This window comes from Pleurodeles waltl, chromosome 7 (genome assembly GCF_031143425.1).
Source record: "Pleurodeles waltl isolate 20211129_DDA chromosome 7, aPleWal1.hap1.20221129, whole genome shotgun sequence".
NCBI lineage: Eukaryota > Metazoa > Chordata > Amphibia > Caudata > Salamandridae > Pleurodeles > Pleurodeles waltl.
The window spans coordinates 16,315,700-16,332,444 of NC_090446.1; the positions used below are offsets into that span (position 1 = coordinate 16,315,700).

The window sequence follows — 16,745 nt, forward strand, 5'->3', positions numbered from 1 at the left end:
ACTGGTCAGTGCCAAGCTACCAGAGGGGGGAACAGAACAATTTGGGTTGTGTGTGACTTACCCTGACTAGGATTGTGGTCCCAACTTGGACAACTGTGTATACCTCTGCCAACTAGAGATCCCATTTCTAACACCAAATATCTGCCCCAAATGTGGCACATAAAAAGGGAAAAGATCTTGCCCTTTCATTGACAATTGGATGAAAGCAAGTAATTGCCCTTCCAAATGAACATCCCAGACAATGGCTGCAAGAGAAGATGAGGCCACAGGTGATGCTCAGAAGAAACATGTAAGCAACGTTCTCACAAATATAACATTTAAGTTCACATAGAAAAGCAATAGCCATCAACTTATCCAGCCTGGTATGTTAGCTCAGTGGGCTAATGCAGCCACTGCAGGGATCTTTGCTCGACTCCATAGTCACAGGGTCAATTCCCACCAGATTTATTTAGGCTTTTATACTGCTGAGGTCAATCAAATAAGAACAATTAAAAATAAACACTTGTTGTCTGTCAATAGCACCAAGAGACCTCTTGTGGAAGTCGGGGGTGGGGGGGATGCACCTGTTATGTTAGGTTATCCTAACAACAAAGTCTTGTCACATGTAACACCAAAGATGAGAAGAGGGAGCACAGAGCTGTCAGTCCAGCAACATAACACAGCTAACGTGTCCATGCACTGCAGGACAATATGACATTGTACTTTGGGAAGGAAACACCTGGTTCTAGCTACTTTGTGGTCCAATCCCTCCAACTAAAAACTGAAAAACAACATCCAAAGAAAACCAAAAACCTCTACCCCATCCATAGTGTTTGGGGGCCTTAAGGACTCTTTTTTTTATGTGGACAGGGTTATAATGGGTATGGACAGATGTTCCCCATGTGTACATCCTCAACTCCTAATGAAGGGGTCATTTTCCTTTTCATGTACAGTTTCTCGAACTGGCAATCTCCAGGTCAATTTGAGATGAGCAGAGCAGTAGCTCCCCCTCCACCAAACTTAAAACTCCAAGTTTCATTTAATAGTATAGGGACTGCTTGCATTCCAAAAGTGTGTTCAGCTGAACTATATATGTCAAGCCAATGACCACACAATAGAATCCTGGACATGGGCATTCAAAACCTTCTTTTCTTTCCTGAGGCGGTATTTGATGCCTGCATATGCTAAAGGCCAATTGTAGGAGGTCTATGACCTATGGTCAGTACGAGCCTCATGAGTCCAGTCTGAAGGTTATATTGTAGACCAATGAAATGGCGCTATAGTCTTTGTCCATGGGATTGTCTATCTGCCATATGTCTATTAAGCCATGGTCTCCCAGGAAATCCATGATCTGTGCTCTCTTTGTGGCATTTTGGTGAGCAGGGGTGCTAGTGTGGTCCAGGAGCAGATCTGGAGAAAGGTTCCTTTCTCCCCTTACGAACAATTTAGGGTGACAAAATTCTTTGAAGAGGCGTTTCAATTGACAGAGGAAGACAGATTTACCCTCAGCCTGTTCATATACAGAACACAGGATAAAACCCCTTTCCCCCAGCTTCAGCTTCATGAAGGCATATCTGCCCTAAGGATCTGTCCAGGTCTTCACGAGCCTCTGAGGGAGAGATGTTTGTAATAAAACAGCCCTGCCACACTTTCTCTGTGGTAAAGAGGAGGTTGTGGGCTCTGGAATCCCAGTACCTGGAGGGGCCCTGAAGCTAATCCCCACTACCCATCCAACCCAACCTCTCTGCAGCTTGTTTATTTCAGTGGCAGGCACGTGCAATTTCTGCAACAGTGCAGTATCTAGTGGTGTTGGAGAAAGGTGGGAATTCTCTTACAATTAACAAAACTGGATAAGCCATTGATATTTAGTGAGAGGATATGAAGTGGTATACCACTCTGTGGCAATTGGGACATTGTCACAAGGCCGAATCAATACCTGGACATGTGATGAAGGACCAGAAAGTGCTACCTCGACAACAATCTCCTGACCACTTTTTTCCCAGGAGGGATGGCACCATTCTCTATCAAATGAGTAATGGAATATGTGTAGCAAAGAAGAAGCCAGGTGAGAGAGAGCCACAAGTGTGGTCCCAACTAATGTGTGCTTATGCGTGCACAAGAAAACTGTAGTCTGCAGTGCAAGACCCAATACTCAGCCACAGGGTTCCAGAGTAACACCAGAGGAGATGCTCAGCAGCAGACCTTATGAACTATTGATTAGAGCAAAGAAGAGGGAGAGTACACACTAGCCTCAGGCCCTCAGTCATGTTACTAATGAGCTACAACTTCGTAGTGACCCCTGTGTCACCACAAATCCCACCTCTACCCATTCTCCCAAGGAATAGGAAACCACCTCCCAGGTAGGCCAAAGATGTGCAACAAATTGTTGGCAATGATATAGACTATGTGACATTGAAAGGTATCAAAATGCACATCACAGTGGGAGAAGAGTAAAGTCAGAATAGTAGCATATGCAATTTCATACAAGACAGGCACAACTTTATAAAAGAAAAGGATACGTATGAGACCAGAGGCAGTTCCAAGTGGCTTAGTTAGTCAGCACAGACCATGGCAGAGCCACTCTATGCTGCGATCACTGTCTCTATAAAAGAAGGCTGGTTCTCTAGGAGTTCAGCATGATGCTCCTTCAACAGAGATCTGGATTTGTCCCTACACCGGTCTTGGGACAACACATTGATCACTCTAATCAGGCTCTCTATGTCAGGCATGTATACTACATCAGATGGGGGGGGTCTTGGTGAGAAGCATGCTTCTACTAGTTGTTTCGGGTGTCGAACAGTTGAGAGGGTATTGGATGGTTGTGTAGGTTCTGACTCCATGGTCTGTTAAAGAGTATCTCAGAAGGCCTACAGCATCGAGCCCCTTTGTGTGTTCCCTTCTTTAATGTATTACTTATAATTCAATACTATTTGGTAACTAAAAGCCATGGATTATCTGAAATTGTTGAACAAAAGAATGAGTTCAAACATCAAAGTTGTCTTGCCTAGTGCCCTAAAAGCACTTTAAGATGTCACTGGCAGAACTGCTATTCTCTGCTTCGTCTGCACCTCTTTCAACCCATCAGTGGGACATTGACAGCCACATGTGTCACAATCCAGTGACAGTCAACCATGACACACTTGTTCTCATGGCGGAGGAGAACCACCAGTACATCCTGAAACCCCTGCAGAGGTAAGAGTTGTGACTTTATCCACATTAAAGAATCACACTGGTCAGTGGGATGAGGATTTCCTGGTTGAGATCCTGAACCTCCAAGAGCGGTAATCGCTGCTGCTTAAAAATAAACTAGTCCAGGAGGGAAGATTTAATTACTAAATATCTGGCCAGTCTATGTTCTAAACATTTCTGGGACACACTCTTGTTTAGAGAAAATTTAGCAACCCAGAACAGAAACGTTAGAACATTAATCTTGGAAGCGTTGTAGGCATCCCAGGTTTCGGTTGTGGGTCTAGCTTTAAGGTACAAGCCTTGAAGTCTCTTGGTAACAGATGAGACTGCTCGCCCAAGTCCTTGCAGTCTCTCAAAGTAATCAAACCTCCAAACCTGGACTCCTGCCTCGAACTCTGACTGCAAAACTCTCTCTGATAAATTCTGCTCACTAGTCTTTCTTCATGCAATTTTCTCATCAGACTTATATGACATAGGCCCTCATTACAACATTGGCGGTAAATCCCATTTACTGCTGTGTAGAAGACCGCCAACACACCGCTGCGGTGGCGGAATTCCACTACAGCTATTACAGCCCGGAATCCGCCAAAATCCAGACACCCACACAAGTCTGCCACACCAAAGGTCAGTGATAAACTGGCGAAACAAAACCGACACCGTCACGCCAACAGGAATACGCCCACACTATCATGACCCACGAATCCATGCGGCGGTCTTTCAACCGTGGTAAACCATTGGCGGTACACAGCGCCATGCTCAAAATACACACACATTTACAAAACACAACCACATTGGACAATTCGAAATACACACACCTGATACACATTCACACACCACTCCCACACACCCAATCCAACATAAAACACACACCCACATCACCCACAAACCCTTACGACCAGAATTGAGAAAGAAGCCCAGAGAGAGACACCACCAGGAACAACACTAACATCCACAGGCACACAACACCATCACACACACAACATCCACGCACCTCAGACAACACACACAAACACATCCCCTCAAACATCACAACACACACCACCTCTCACATCACCCACACCACATCATGGCACCTCAAAGACACCCCAGGTTCTCTGAGGAGATGCTCAGGGTCATGGTGGAGGAAATCGTCCGGGTAGAGCCACAGCTATTCGGATCACAGGTGCTGCACACCTCCATTGCAAGGAAGATGGAGCTATGGCGCAGAATCGTAGACAGGGTCAACGCAGTGGGACAGCATCCAAGAACATGGGATGACATCAGGAAGAGGTGGAACTACCTACGGGGGAAGGTGTGTTCCGTGGTCTCAAGACAGCAGTACAGAGGTCTGGCGGTGGACCCCACCTCCTCCCCCACAACTAACAACATGGGAGGAGCAAGTCTTGGCTATACTGCATCCTGAGGGCCTCGCAGGAGGAATGGACTCTGGTAAGTCAGATCTTAACTATTACATCCCCCACCCTACCTGCATGCTATCACATACCCCACCCTTACCCCCATCACTGCAACACCTCACAAATGTCCCACTATCAAAACCCACCCATCCCAACACCAAGCCCTGCATGCAATACCAAAGCATGGACACCCATCCCCAAAGCATGTCCACTACAGATACCCACACAGACCCCAAACCAATTATCACACAAGGTCCTAGACAAGAATGCAAGCACTGGAGTACAGGGTCACCCACCCATTGCACACGATGGCACACACAGATGCAATAATCATGCCTTTACACCCCTGCAGGACCCTTACCCAATGGCACTGGACAGGAGGTTCCAGACATGTCCACTTCCCCCACAAAAGAGGCCCACAGTGATGACAGCAGCTCTGTCCAACAGAATCAAGATTACCAGACCGGGCCCATCTGGGACCTCGGGACAGTCGGTTCCCCTGACACTGGCACTGCCACCACAGAGCCTCCCCCTCAGGAAACACCAGCACAGCACCCACCCAGCTGGTCCATCCCTCTGTCTCCAGGACACGTCAAGCAGCAGTGTGTCCACCTCTACAGGGAACCCAGGCAAACCCACCACCACAAGAAAATCAGGGACCTGGCGGCAGTGGCAGTGGGCACACGGTTCAGGGGACAGAGGTACATGAAAACAGGGGAACTGGGAGAACTGCTGTGCGATGGGGGAGGACAGGCCCAGGGAACCCACTCTCCAAGAGGCCCTCTCCAACATCATGGAAGCGTACCATCGTTCCCAGGAGACAATGGCAACAGTATTGGCCAAGTTTCAGGAGACCCAGCGGCTGCAGGAGGAACAGTATCTGAGGATCAGGGAGAAACTCAAGTCCATCACCACCACCCTGGTCACCATTGTAGGGGTGCTGAAGGACCTTGTGAACACCGGGAGGGACACTGTGGCACAACAAGGGGCCCCTGACACTAGCCTGGATGATGAACAGCCCACCACCTCCGTCGGCGCTAGTGGACAGGAGGCACAGCCACAGGACCACGACACCAGCACCCCACCCCCTGCAGATGGAGAACCACCCCGCAAACAGTCCCTGAGATCCAGGACAAAGACAGAGAACAATGCCAAGACCGCCGCCAGGAAATGAGACCCCCCTGAATGTCATCCTTCTGTCCCACTTAGTCACCCTGTCCATCCATCAACTGCCCTAGCTCCACTTCCTATGCCCCTTTGGACAATGCACCTGTGAAACAAATAGACTGGACTCTGCCATGGACATTCCTCCACCATCATCCCTGCCCATTTTACAACCCCCTCCACTAATTAGCACTGAAATAAAGACCCTTGAATCACAAAACAATCTGGAGTCAGTCTTTGCTTTCACAAATGTGTATTTGCAATAACTATGGAATACAGGAATGTCAATTGTATTGTCAACATACTGATGTAACACAGCTCTTGTCCATGAGGTAATATAGCAGAGGTCACACAGTGGGACCCACATCTGTGAAATGGAAAGGCAAAATGACAAGTCAGGGTCCATACACTGGGTGAAAGTGACAGACTTATGCTAGCTCAGTGGCATCTTCTTACCTGTGTCTCACTGGAAGTATTGCTAAATAACGTTGTTTCTGTTGTCGATATCCTCTTCTTCTGCCTCCTCTTCTTCACTGTCCACAGGCTCCACAGCTGCCACAAGACCTCCTTCTGGACCATCCTCCTGCAGAAAAGGCACCTGTCGTCGCAAAGCCAGGTTGTGCAGCATATAGCAGGCCACGATGATCTGGCACACCTTCTTTGGTGAGTAGTAGAGAGAACCACCTGTCATATGGAGGCACCGGAACCTGGCCTTCAGGAGGCCGAAGGTCCTTTCAATCACTCTCCTAGTTCACCCACGTGCCTCATTGTAGCGTTTCTCTGCCCTTGTCCTGGGATTTCTCACTGGGGTCAGTAGCCATGACAGGTTGGGGTACCCAGAGTCACCTGCAAATGTCGAGGGACAACTGTTAGACACACACTAACCCTTAGGGACAACCCCAGACAACTATTCACAGGGTATAGGGTCCTTGTCCTCACCTATTAGCCACACACAGTGCCTCTGGAGTTGCCCCATCACATAAGGAATGCTGCTATTCCTCAGAATGTAAACGTCATGCACTGATCTAGGAAACGTGTCATTCACAAGGGAGATGTACTGGTCGGCCAAACACACCATCTGCACATTCTTAGAATGGTAGCTCTTCGGGTTTCTGTACACCTGTTCACTCCTGCGTGGGGGTACCAAGGCCACATGTGTCCCATCAATGGCACCTATGATGTTGGGGATATGTCCCAGGGCATAGAAGTCACCTTTCACTGTAGACAAATCCCCACCTGAGGGAACACAATGTAGCTCAGCATGTGTTTCAGCAGGGCAGACAACACTCTGGACAACACGTTTGAGAACATAGGCTGGGACATCCCTGATGCAATGGCCACTGTAGTTTGAAAAGACCCACTTGCCAGGAAATGGAGTACTGACAGGACCTGCACTAGAGGGGGGATCCCTGTGGGATGGCGGATTGATGACATCAGGTCTGGCTCCTACTGGGCACACAGTTCATGGACTGTTGCACGATCAGGTCTGCAGGTGACTATTACGTGTCTCTCTTCCATTGTCGACAGGTCCACCAGCGGTCTGTACACTGGAGGATGCCGTCATCTCATCACCTGCCCCAGCGGACGTGCCCTATGGACGAGAACAGCAAGCAGAGTGTCAGCCAACACTAAGGTATTAAAAAAAGTCATTAGCACACATTTGTCAGTCCGCAATGTGCCTGTTACTGTGTGTATGCAAGGCCTAGATAGGTGTGACGCAGTTATTATTAATGCCATGTGGCCCCCTGAAATGGCGGCTGCCTGACCTGTAAGGTGGGACAAGTGGATATGATGTAACTGCGCTGGCGTTCTACACCATTGCGGTAGGCGGTCAAAGACCGCAGCGCAATCCTGCATTGGTTAACATTGGATTCTATGGATCTGAGGAGCCAATGACGATGTACACCGGCGGTGACGGTACGCACCGCCGCGGACGTGACCGCCATTTTCTGTCTGTTCACTCACTTGATACCCAGCCTTCGACAGGAGAGGACCTACACTGCAAGTGCTGCTGTGACCTCAGTCTGGAAGCGACAATGGCTCATGTGTCTGGGGAAAGGGCCCCTGCCTTCACTTCGGAGGAGTTGGAGAAGTTAGTGGATGGGGTCCTCCCTCAGTACACGCTACTCTATGGTCCTCCAGACAAAGAGGTAAGTACACTGTGAGCATGCTGCACGGGCAATGCCTGTTTGGAGTGTTGTGGATGGAAGATACATGGGGGGAACTGAGCCCTGCATGAGCGGACGGTGAGTGTATGTGCGTCAGGGCAAGGGTGGGAACGTGGGCAAATGACTGTGACGATCCGGATAGTTAAAGTTTTTCCTTTTCCCCTTGTAAGGAAATGCCTCCTTGGCATGGTTACCCCCTGACTTTTTGCCTTTGCTGATGCCAAGTTATGATTTGAACATGTGCTGGGACCCTGCTAACCAGGCCCCAGCACCAGTGTTCTTTACCTAAACTGTACCTTTGTCTCAACAATTGGCACAACCCTGGCACCCAGGTAAGTCCCTTGTAACTGGTACCCCTGGTACCAACGGCCCTGATGCCAGGGAAGGTCTCTAAAGGGCTGCAGCATGTCTTATGGCACCCTGGGGACCCCTCACACAGCAAATACACACTGCTTGCCAGCTTGTGTGTGCTGGTGGGGAGAAAATGACTAAGTCGACATGGCACTCCCCTCAGAGTGCCATGCCAACCTCACACTGCCTGTGGCATAGGTAAGTCACCCCTCTAGCAGGCCTTACAGCCCTAAGGCAGGGTGCACTACACCACAGGTGAGGGCATATGTGCATGAGCACTATGCCCCTACAGTGTCTAAGCAAAACCTTAGACATTGTAAGTGCAGGGTAGCCATAAGAGTATATGGTCTGGGAGTCTGTCAAACACGAACTCCACAGCACCATAATGGCTACACTGAAAACTGGGAAGTTTAGTATCAAACTTCTCAGCACAATAAATACACACTGATGCCACTGTGCACTTTATTGTAAAATACACCCAGAGGGCATCTTAGAGATGCCCCCTGAAAACATACCCGACTTCCAGTGTGGGCTGACTAGTTTCTGCCAGCCTGCCACACACCAGACATGTTGCTGGCCACATGGGGATAGTGCCTTTGTCACTCTGTGGCCAGGAACAAAGCCTTTACTGGGTGGAGGTGCTTCTCACCTTCCCCTACAGGAACTGTAACACCTGGCGGTGAGCCTCAAAGGCTCACCCCCTTTGTTACAGCGCCACAGGGCATCCCAGCTAGTGGAGATGCCCGCCCCTCCGGACACTGCCCCCACTTTTGGCGGCAAGGCTTGAGGAGATAATGAGGAAAACAAGGAGGAGTCACCCCCCAGTTAGGACAGCCTCTAAGGTGTCCTGAGCTGAGGTGACTCTTACTTTTAGAAATCCTTCATCTTGTAGAAGGAGGAGTCCCCCAATAGGATTAGGGATGTGCCCCCCTCCCCACAGGGAGGAGGCACAAAGAGGGTGTAGCCACCGTCAAGGACAGTAGCCATTGGCTACTGCCCTCCCAGACCTAAACACACCCCTAAATTCAGTATTTAGGGGCTCCCAGAACCGAGGAAGATAGATTCCTGCAACCTTAACCAGAAGAAGGACTGCTGACCTGAAGCCCTGCAGTGAAGACGGAGACGACAACTGCTTTGGCCCCAGCCCTACCGGCCTGTCTTCCAACTTCGAAGAAAACTGCAACAGTGACGCATCCAACAGGGACCAGCGACCTCTGAAGCCTCAGAGGACTGCCCTGCAACCAAGGACCAAGAAACTCCCGTGCACAGTGGCCCTGTTCAACAATCTGCAACTTTCTTGCAACAAAGAAACAACTCTAAGGACTTCACGTTTCCCGCTGAATGCGTGAGACTTTCCACTCTGCACCTGACGCCCCCGGCTCGACCTGCGGAAAACCAACACTACAGGGAGGACTCCCCGGCGACTGCAAGCCCGTGAGTAGCCAGAGATGACCCCCCTGAGCCCGCACAGCAACGCCTGCAGAAGAAATCCAGAGGATCCCCCTGACCGAGACTGCCTGTAACAAGGGACCCAACGCCTGGAACCAACACTGCACCCGCAGCCCCCAGGACCTGAAGGAACCAAACTCCAGTGCAGGAGCGACCCCCAGCCAACCCTCTGCCTAGCCCAGGTGGTGGCTACCCCGAGGAGCCCCCGTGCCTGCCTGCATCGTTGAAGAGAACCCAGGGTCTCCCCATTGCTTTCAATGCAAAACCCGACGCCTGTTTGAACTCTGCACCCGGCCACCCCTGTGCCGCTGAGGGTGTACTTTCTGTGCCTGCTTGTGTCCCACCCGGTGCCCTACAAAACCCCCCTGGTCTGCCCCCTGAGGACGCGGGTACTTACCTGCTGGCAGACTGGAACCGTGGCACCCATGTTCTACCATTGAAGCCTATGTGTTTTGGGCACCTCTTTGACCTCTGCACCTGACTGGCCCTGAGCTGCTGGTGTGGTAACTTTGGGGTTGCCTTGAACCCCCAACGGTGGCCTATTTTGGACCCAACTTTGAACCCTGTAAGTGTTTTACTTACCTGTGAACTTAACAATTACTTACCTCACCCAGGAACTGTTGATTTCTGCACTGTGTCCGCTGGTTGTCTCCCCCCCCCCTTTTTGTGGTCTCCCTGTTCTTGTGTGCAACTGCATCATCAGGCGGAGGAGCAGTGGCACCAGAGCAGGAGGGAACTGCATCCCACTTGGCCCTGGAGGGCGAGACAACGGAGTCTGAAGCCACCAGATGGACGGAGGGCCAGGGGAGCTCCACGGCGGGACAGGAGGTGACAGCAGTGACAGCGACTCCTCCTCTGATGGGAGCTACCTTGCGGTGGCGGGCCCCTCTGTGCCCCCGCATCAACAGGTACAGCCGCCACCCCCCCTACCAGCACCACCCTCCCAGCAGCCCCTCAGCGTGTGTCCTGTGGCCGCTCACCCTGGAGGGTGGACATCTCCTTCGCCCCAGGCACCTCAGGCCCTGCCCCAATCAGCCCTGCTGCCCTCAGTGAGGAGGCTGTTGACCTCCTGAGATCCCTCACTGTTGGGCAGTCTACCATTGTGAATGCCATCCAGGGTGTCGAGAGGCATTTGCAACAAACAAATGCATACCTAGAGGGCATTCATTCTGGCCAGGCAGCCCAACAGAGAGCATTTCAGGATCTGGCCTCAGCACTGATGGCAGCCATTGTCTCTGTGTCAAGCCTCCCCCTCCAACTTCCTCCACCCAGACCCAATCCCCTGTACCTCAGCCTATCCCAAGCACACCATCAGACCAGCATGCACACACCTCAACACACAAGGGTGGCTCTGGCAAACATAAGCACCACACATCCCACAGGCACTCACATAAGCATCATACCCATGCACACATACCAACATCCACTGCCTCCACTGTGTCCCCCTCCTGCAGATCGTCCTCCTCCCTCCCTGTCTCGTCTCCACTCACACCTGCATGCACTACACCTTCAGCCACTACCTCCATCACCAGCACGATCCATCACCACAGGCCGCTCACGTGCACTCACTCACCTCCCAAAGTACACAAATGCAGACATACACCCACCCAACAGCCATCCACCTCACAACAGCCTCCGAACCATGCACCTTCACCCAAATCAGCAAACGTACACCTCCTACAACCACTACCTCTTCCTCCACTCCCAAACCCACTCCATCTACCCGTCCCAGTGTGTCTAACAAACTTTTCCTGGCTAATATTGACCTCTTCCCTACACATCCCCCCCTCTCCGTCCCCTAGGGCCAGGCTTTCCAGGTCCCAACCCAGCATCTCAGCCATCACAACTTTGGGCACAGTGGTGCCAGCAACTGTGGGCTATTGGAGTGTGCCAAGCATCAGGGCTGCCAGTGTGCCACGGAGCGAGGGCAAGGACATTCCGCCACCTGCTAAAGTAAAAAAAGTTGCCCACATACAAGAGGGAAAAGCCGAAAACACCTGCCACCAAGGGCTCAGGGAAAACGAAAGGGGATAGTGGCAAGACAGCTGTGCCACCATCCAAGGTGGGGAAGGGCCAGAAAATAAATGTCAGGTCAGGAGAGGGCATGGTGGCACCGACAATGAGACCAGTGTCACACCTTGTGTCCATGTCGACGCCAACCTGTACGGCGGAGAAGACCGCCACCTGCACCGCCACCTGCACCGCCACATGCACCGCCACCAGCACCGCTGTCATTGAACCCGCCACCAGCACCGCAGTCACTGAGCCCGCCACCAGCACCGCAGTCACTGAGCCCGCCACCAGCACCGCCGCCACAGAGCCCACAGCCAGCACCACAGTCACTGACCGAGCCACCAGCACCGCCGCCACAGAGCCCGCCGCCAGCACCACCGCCACAGAGTCTGCCGTAAGCACCGCTGCCACAGAGTCTGCCACCAGCACCGATGCCACAGAGCCAACCGCAAGCACCGCTGCCACAGAGTCCGCCGCCAGCACCGATGCCACAGAGTCTGCTGCCAGCACCGATGCCACAGAGCCTGCCACAAGCACCGCTGCAACAGAGCCCACCGCAAACACCGCCGCGACTGACACCGCCGCAAGCACCGCCAGCAACCCCATGACATCCTGAGCCAGTGGCACCAGCGCAGACATGGCTGCCATCCCCAGTGGTCAGTCGTCCAAGCCTGGTGGTCAGTTCCAGGAGCCTGGGCAGCCTCCATGATGCACCACCTTCAGTGGAGAAAGACATCCACTACCTCAGTCCATGGCAGGATGAAGCACTCTGGGCACAAAGCCCCCTCCAGAACCAGTGGAGTATCACATTCCACTACCTCAGTCCTTGGCAGGATGAAGCACTCTGGGCGCAAAGCCCCCTCCAGAACCAGTGGAGTATCACATGCACTACCTCAGTCCTTGGCAGGATGAAGCACTCTGGGTACAAAGCCCCCTCCAGAACCAGTGGAGTATCACATCCACTACTTCAGTCCTTGGCAGGATGAAGCACTCTGGGCACAATGACCCCTCTAGAACCAGTGGAGAAAGGCATCCACCTGAGAGACTGTGGCTTTGCACTCCCCAGGATAATGTAGTGGGCAAACCACCCACTGGAGAGACTTGAGAGACTGGCGCTTTGCACTCCCCAGGATAATGCAGTGGGCAACCCTCCCACTGGAGAGACTTGAGAGACTGTGGTTTGCACTCCCCAGGATAATGCAGTGGGCAACCCACCCACTGGAGAGACTTGAGAGACTGTGGCTTTGCACTCCCCAGGATAATGCAGTGGGCAAACCACCCACTGGAGAGACTTGAGAGTGTGTGGCTTGGCACTCCCCAGGATGCAGCAGTGGGCAAACCACCCACTGGAGAGACTTGAGAGACTGTGGCTTTGCACTCCCCAGGATACAGCAGTGGGCATGGAGCCCCCTTGTGGAGCAGTGGCGTTGTGCACTCATCTGGCTGAGGTGCCCCCCCTTGCCTTCCCCCTGAGGTGCCTGTTTCATTTCGATCTGATGCCCCTGCAATGTTCTCTCCGTTTGAAGTCTGGTATCTAGTGTGAGCCTCGCCCATGCATTTTGGGCCCAGTGGTCCACGGACAATAATTGGTGCACTATCCGGACTTGTGTAGTTGGTGTACATAATTGAATATACTGTATTTCGAGTTTTGACTACTGTTTTTTCATGATTACAATTGTTCAACTCATTTCCTTTTGTCCTAGCGTTCTTCCAGGGGGGGTGGGGGGTGCAAATGTAATGTTGCAGGATGTATTTGTGTGTATGTTGTTGTGGGTGAGGGTGGTGGTGGGGGTTTTGCGTGTTGCATGTGTGTGTCACTCTCTTTTCCCTCCCCCCTCCCCTGTGTTGTAGGTGCAGTACTCACCGTGGTCGTCGCCGCCATCTTTGGTGCTCATGATAGAGGAGCAGGAATACCATTGCAGGGAGTATCTGGAGTTCTGGCTCCATGGCGTCCTGGTTCCTCGTGGGGTGTGGAGAGGTGAGTGTTTTCCCTTCCAAGTCCTGTTTTCGCCGTGTTTTTGTTTGCGTTGCTTCTGCCCCAGAAAAGGTGGCGGATTGGCCTCTCATAATAGTGTGGGCAGTACATTGTGTTCCGCCTGTCTGTTGGCGGTGACCGCCATGGTGTTTGTACCGCCGTGGCGGTCGGAGTGTTAAAGTGGCTGTCTATGTTGGCGGTTTCCGCCACGGTCGTAATTCCATTTTTTTTTCCGCCGGTCTGTTCGCGGTATTACCGTCGCTTTAACACTGACCTCCAGGGTTGTAATGAGGGCCATAGTTTTCTGGAATCCATACCCAAAGTCACTAAATGTTCATGCAAGGCAACACAGCAAGGGAATTAGCTGTGCTACATGATGTAAAAGGGAGAGAGCAAAAATGTTCAATTTTTACTAAGTTATGACACAGTTGTGCTTTCTGTTTGCACTGGCACACTGTGTGCCGCCCATCGCCAACGCTGGCACCCTTGTGGCACAAGGGAAGGACTACTTTTCTACACAAGATCTATTCTTAGAGTCTTATTCTCTCAGTATGTGTGCTACTAAATGCAGCACACATATAAATAGGTAGTTACGAGGAGAAATAAAAATATTTATCCTCAATACAACGGCCTTAGGTATATGCAATATTTTGAAGTGAACCCCGGGGTACAGACTTTAGTAAATATGGTTTTGCATCAAAATATATGGGGGCATGCACTGAAAAGCTCATGCTCCATCCATGTAACTCCTTTCTGACACAAAGTAACACAATTCTTTGCATAGCTTTTTAAAACCCTGAAATACACTGTGTATCATAACTGCACCAAAAAGTGGCGCACCTACGGCACAAAATATTTGTAAATCTGAGCCCCAGTGTTTGGGAGGATTGAAACTCCTGATTGCAAAAAAAACTTTAATCGTAGAATGAATACCAAATGCTTTCACTTTTGCTTTGCATTGAAGTAAAATGTGTATTAGTTTATAATGGGGTTATTTGTCATACCAGGTGTAAATGCAAATTATTTGCAAAAGAGCTAATCCTGACCCCATGTACAGCTCATACCTGATCCACATTTACATGCAGGATTTGAATTGCATCGATGAAAATAGAGGCATATTTAACTTTTGGTCTGATGCCTAGAGCGATGGAAGGATTTGGTAGAACACATGACTTGACAGCAAACAGAAATGATAACACCATTTGCATGAGTCATGTGGCTGAATGTGACAATACAAATTGCACTGAACACAGGAAACAAAGTTTGAAATGACATTAAATCGAGCAAGAGTATCTCTGGATGACTTTGAACAAGCGAAACCTGTGTTTTACCAGGAACACCATCTGAAGACAGAGTATCCCTAGGGCAAAATGCTCGCTCACGAAGATATACCTGGCTTGTTTTTTCATGGTGTCTTCTTCGTCTTCGGAGCAGTGGGCAATATATTCATCATCACCGTGAATTGCACTGAATGGGTCAAAAGCAGCATTGATCTCTACTCTTTAGACATCATCTTAGTCAGCCTGGCTGTCACCAATATTTTGCACTTGTGTATTTATTTGGCTTGCACAATATGTCGTTGGTTGTGGGTAGAAATCTACAAACAGGATCAGGTCCACAAATTTTTTCTCATTGTCATGTCCTACTTGTGCTGTTGCAGCATCTTGTTCACCACGGTGCTGTTGATCTACTTCTACGTGAAGATCCTAAATATCAACAACCCATCCTTCATGAGGTTCAAGGTGAAGTTCCCGGGGACTGTGCCTTGGCTACTCTTGGGATGCGTCCTTATTTTTGTGGCCAGCTGTGTAGTCATCCTCACCACTGATCTACTTCTCAAGACCAAAGGGGATGCAGTTGTGAACACCTCCATCATTGTACCTTCAAATGCCTCCGAAGAATACCACAGTCGTTCCTGGGCATTAAAGGGATGTCTATCCATTCCCTTCACAATAATCGCCGTTGTTGGCTCATTGTGCATGGCAATGCTAACATTCTTCACTGTGGCAATCCTCAATTTTATCTGCACTCACATGAGGCGTATGAGGCACAATGAAAATGGCTTCCTAAGCACCCGCCTCAATGCTTACTGCGGTGCTATGAGAACGATCACGTTGTTTTTCACCCTCTATGTCTTGATGTTCATCTCTCAGTGGCTCGTAAAGTTCAATGATGTCATACCAGAGACCCCTGGATATTTAATAGAGACTTTCTTATTTTCTAGCTTCCCAGCTTTTAACTCTTTAATCATAATTCTGGGCAACTCTAAACTGAGGAAAACCCTAACTGGGCTCATCTATCGTGTAAGGTGCTGCAAAGGGGACACATCTTGACCCAGATACCGTACATGCTCCAGCGCAGGACTTGATACGGCCCCTGGACAAGCTACTCTATCTGTCATAGCAACTGTGCATACATGTGATACTTCACACTACTACTGTAGGCACCTAGAGTACTTGATACATCTACTCTATGTGAAAACTGTCCATGAAAATACTATTATATGTGTTTATTGCATTTGGCATGGGTAGTATAAAAGGAAAATATGTTTGACGTGGGTACTGCCCATGCGTACTTTACGTGATATTGCAGTCAACAAGGCTATTGTACATGCATACTGTCGTAGCAACCTATAGTACATGCCTACTGCCTACTGTACTCACATGATTACTGTGCATGCCTGCTGTGCTTTACATGATTATTGTGCATGCTTGCTATATTTTCCTTTTGTAGAGAGCGACTGTGCTTGACGTGGCTGAGGTGCATGACAATGGTTCTTGACATGGTTATTGCAGACATCTATTGTACTAGACACGGATTCTATGCAGGCTTACTCGACTTGACAGTCCACAGAACATGCATACTGTACCTGACATGGCTTTGGTTCCATGATTGAAATGTCTACTGTACACACCTGCTCAGGCATACACATCTGCTGTGTTTGACATGGCCTGCAGTCAATATCATTGGTACTGTAGCTGGCTATAGTGCTTCCCAACTGAGCTTGAAATGGTTTTTGTACTTGCCTAGTGGACTTGGTAGTCAACTGTGCATGTCTACTGA

The 16,745-nt window shown here is 50.2% G+C and overlaps 1 protein-coding gene across 1 annotated transcript; it reads left to right on the plus strand.

Moving 5' to 3' along the window:
* Positions 1 to 15,052: 15,052 nt before the first annotated feature.
* On the plus strand, positions 15,053 to 16,015 carry LOC138246730 (taste receptor type 2 member 7-like). Its single transcript, XM_069201499.1, has one exon. It carries the CDS (start codon positions 15,053 to 15,055, stop codon positions 16,013 to 16,015), a length of 963 nt encoding a protein of 320 aa, XP_069057600.1.
* Positions 16,016 to 16,745: the final 730 nt, after the last annotated feature.

Bases quoted from the DNA above. Each gene is read 5' to 3' on its own strand.
- LOC138246730 (XM_069201499.1), top strand. From the start codon at position 15,053: ATGCTCGCTCACGAAGATATACCTGGCTTGTTTTTTCATGGTGTCTTC.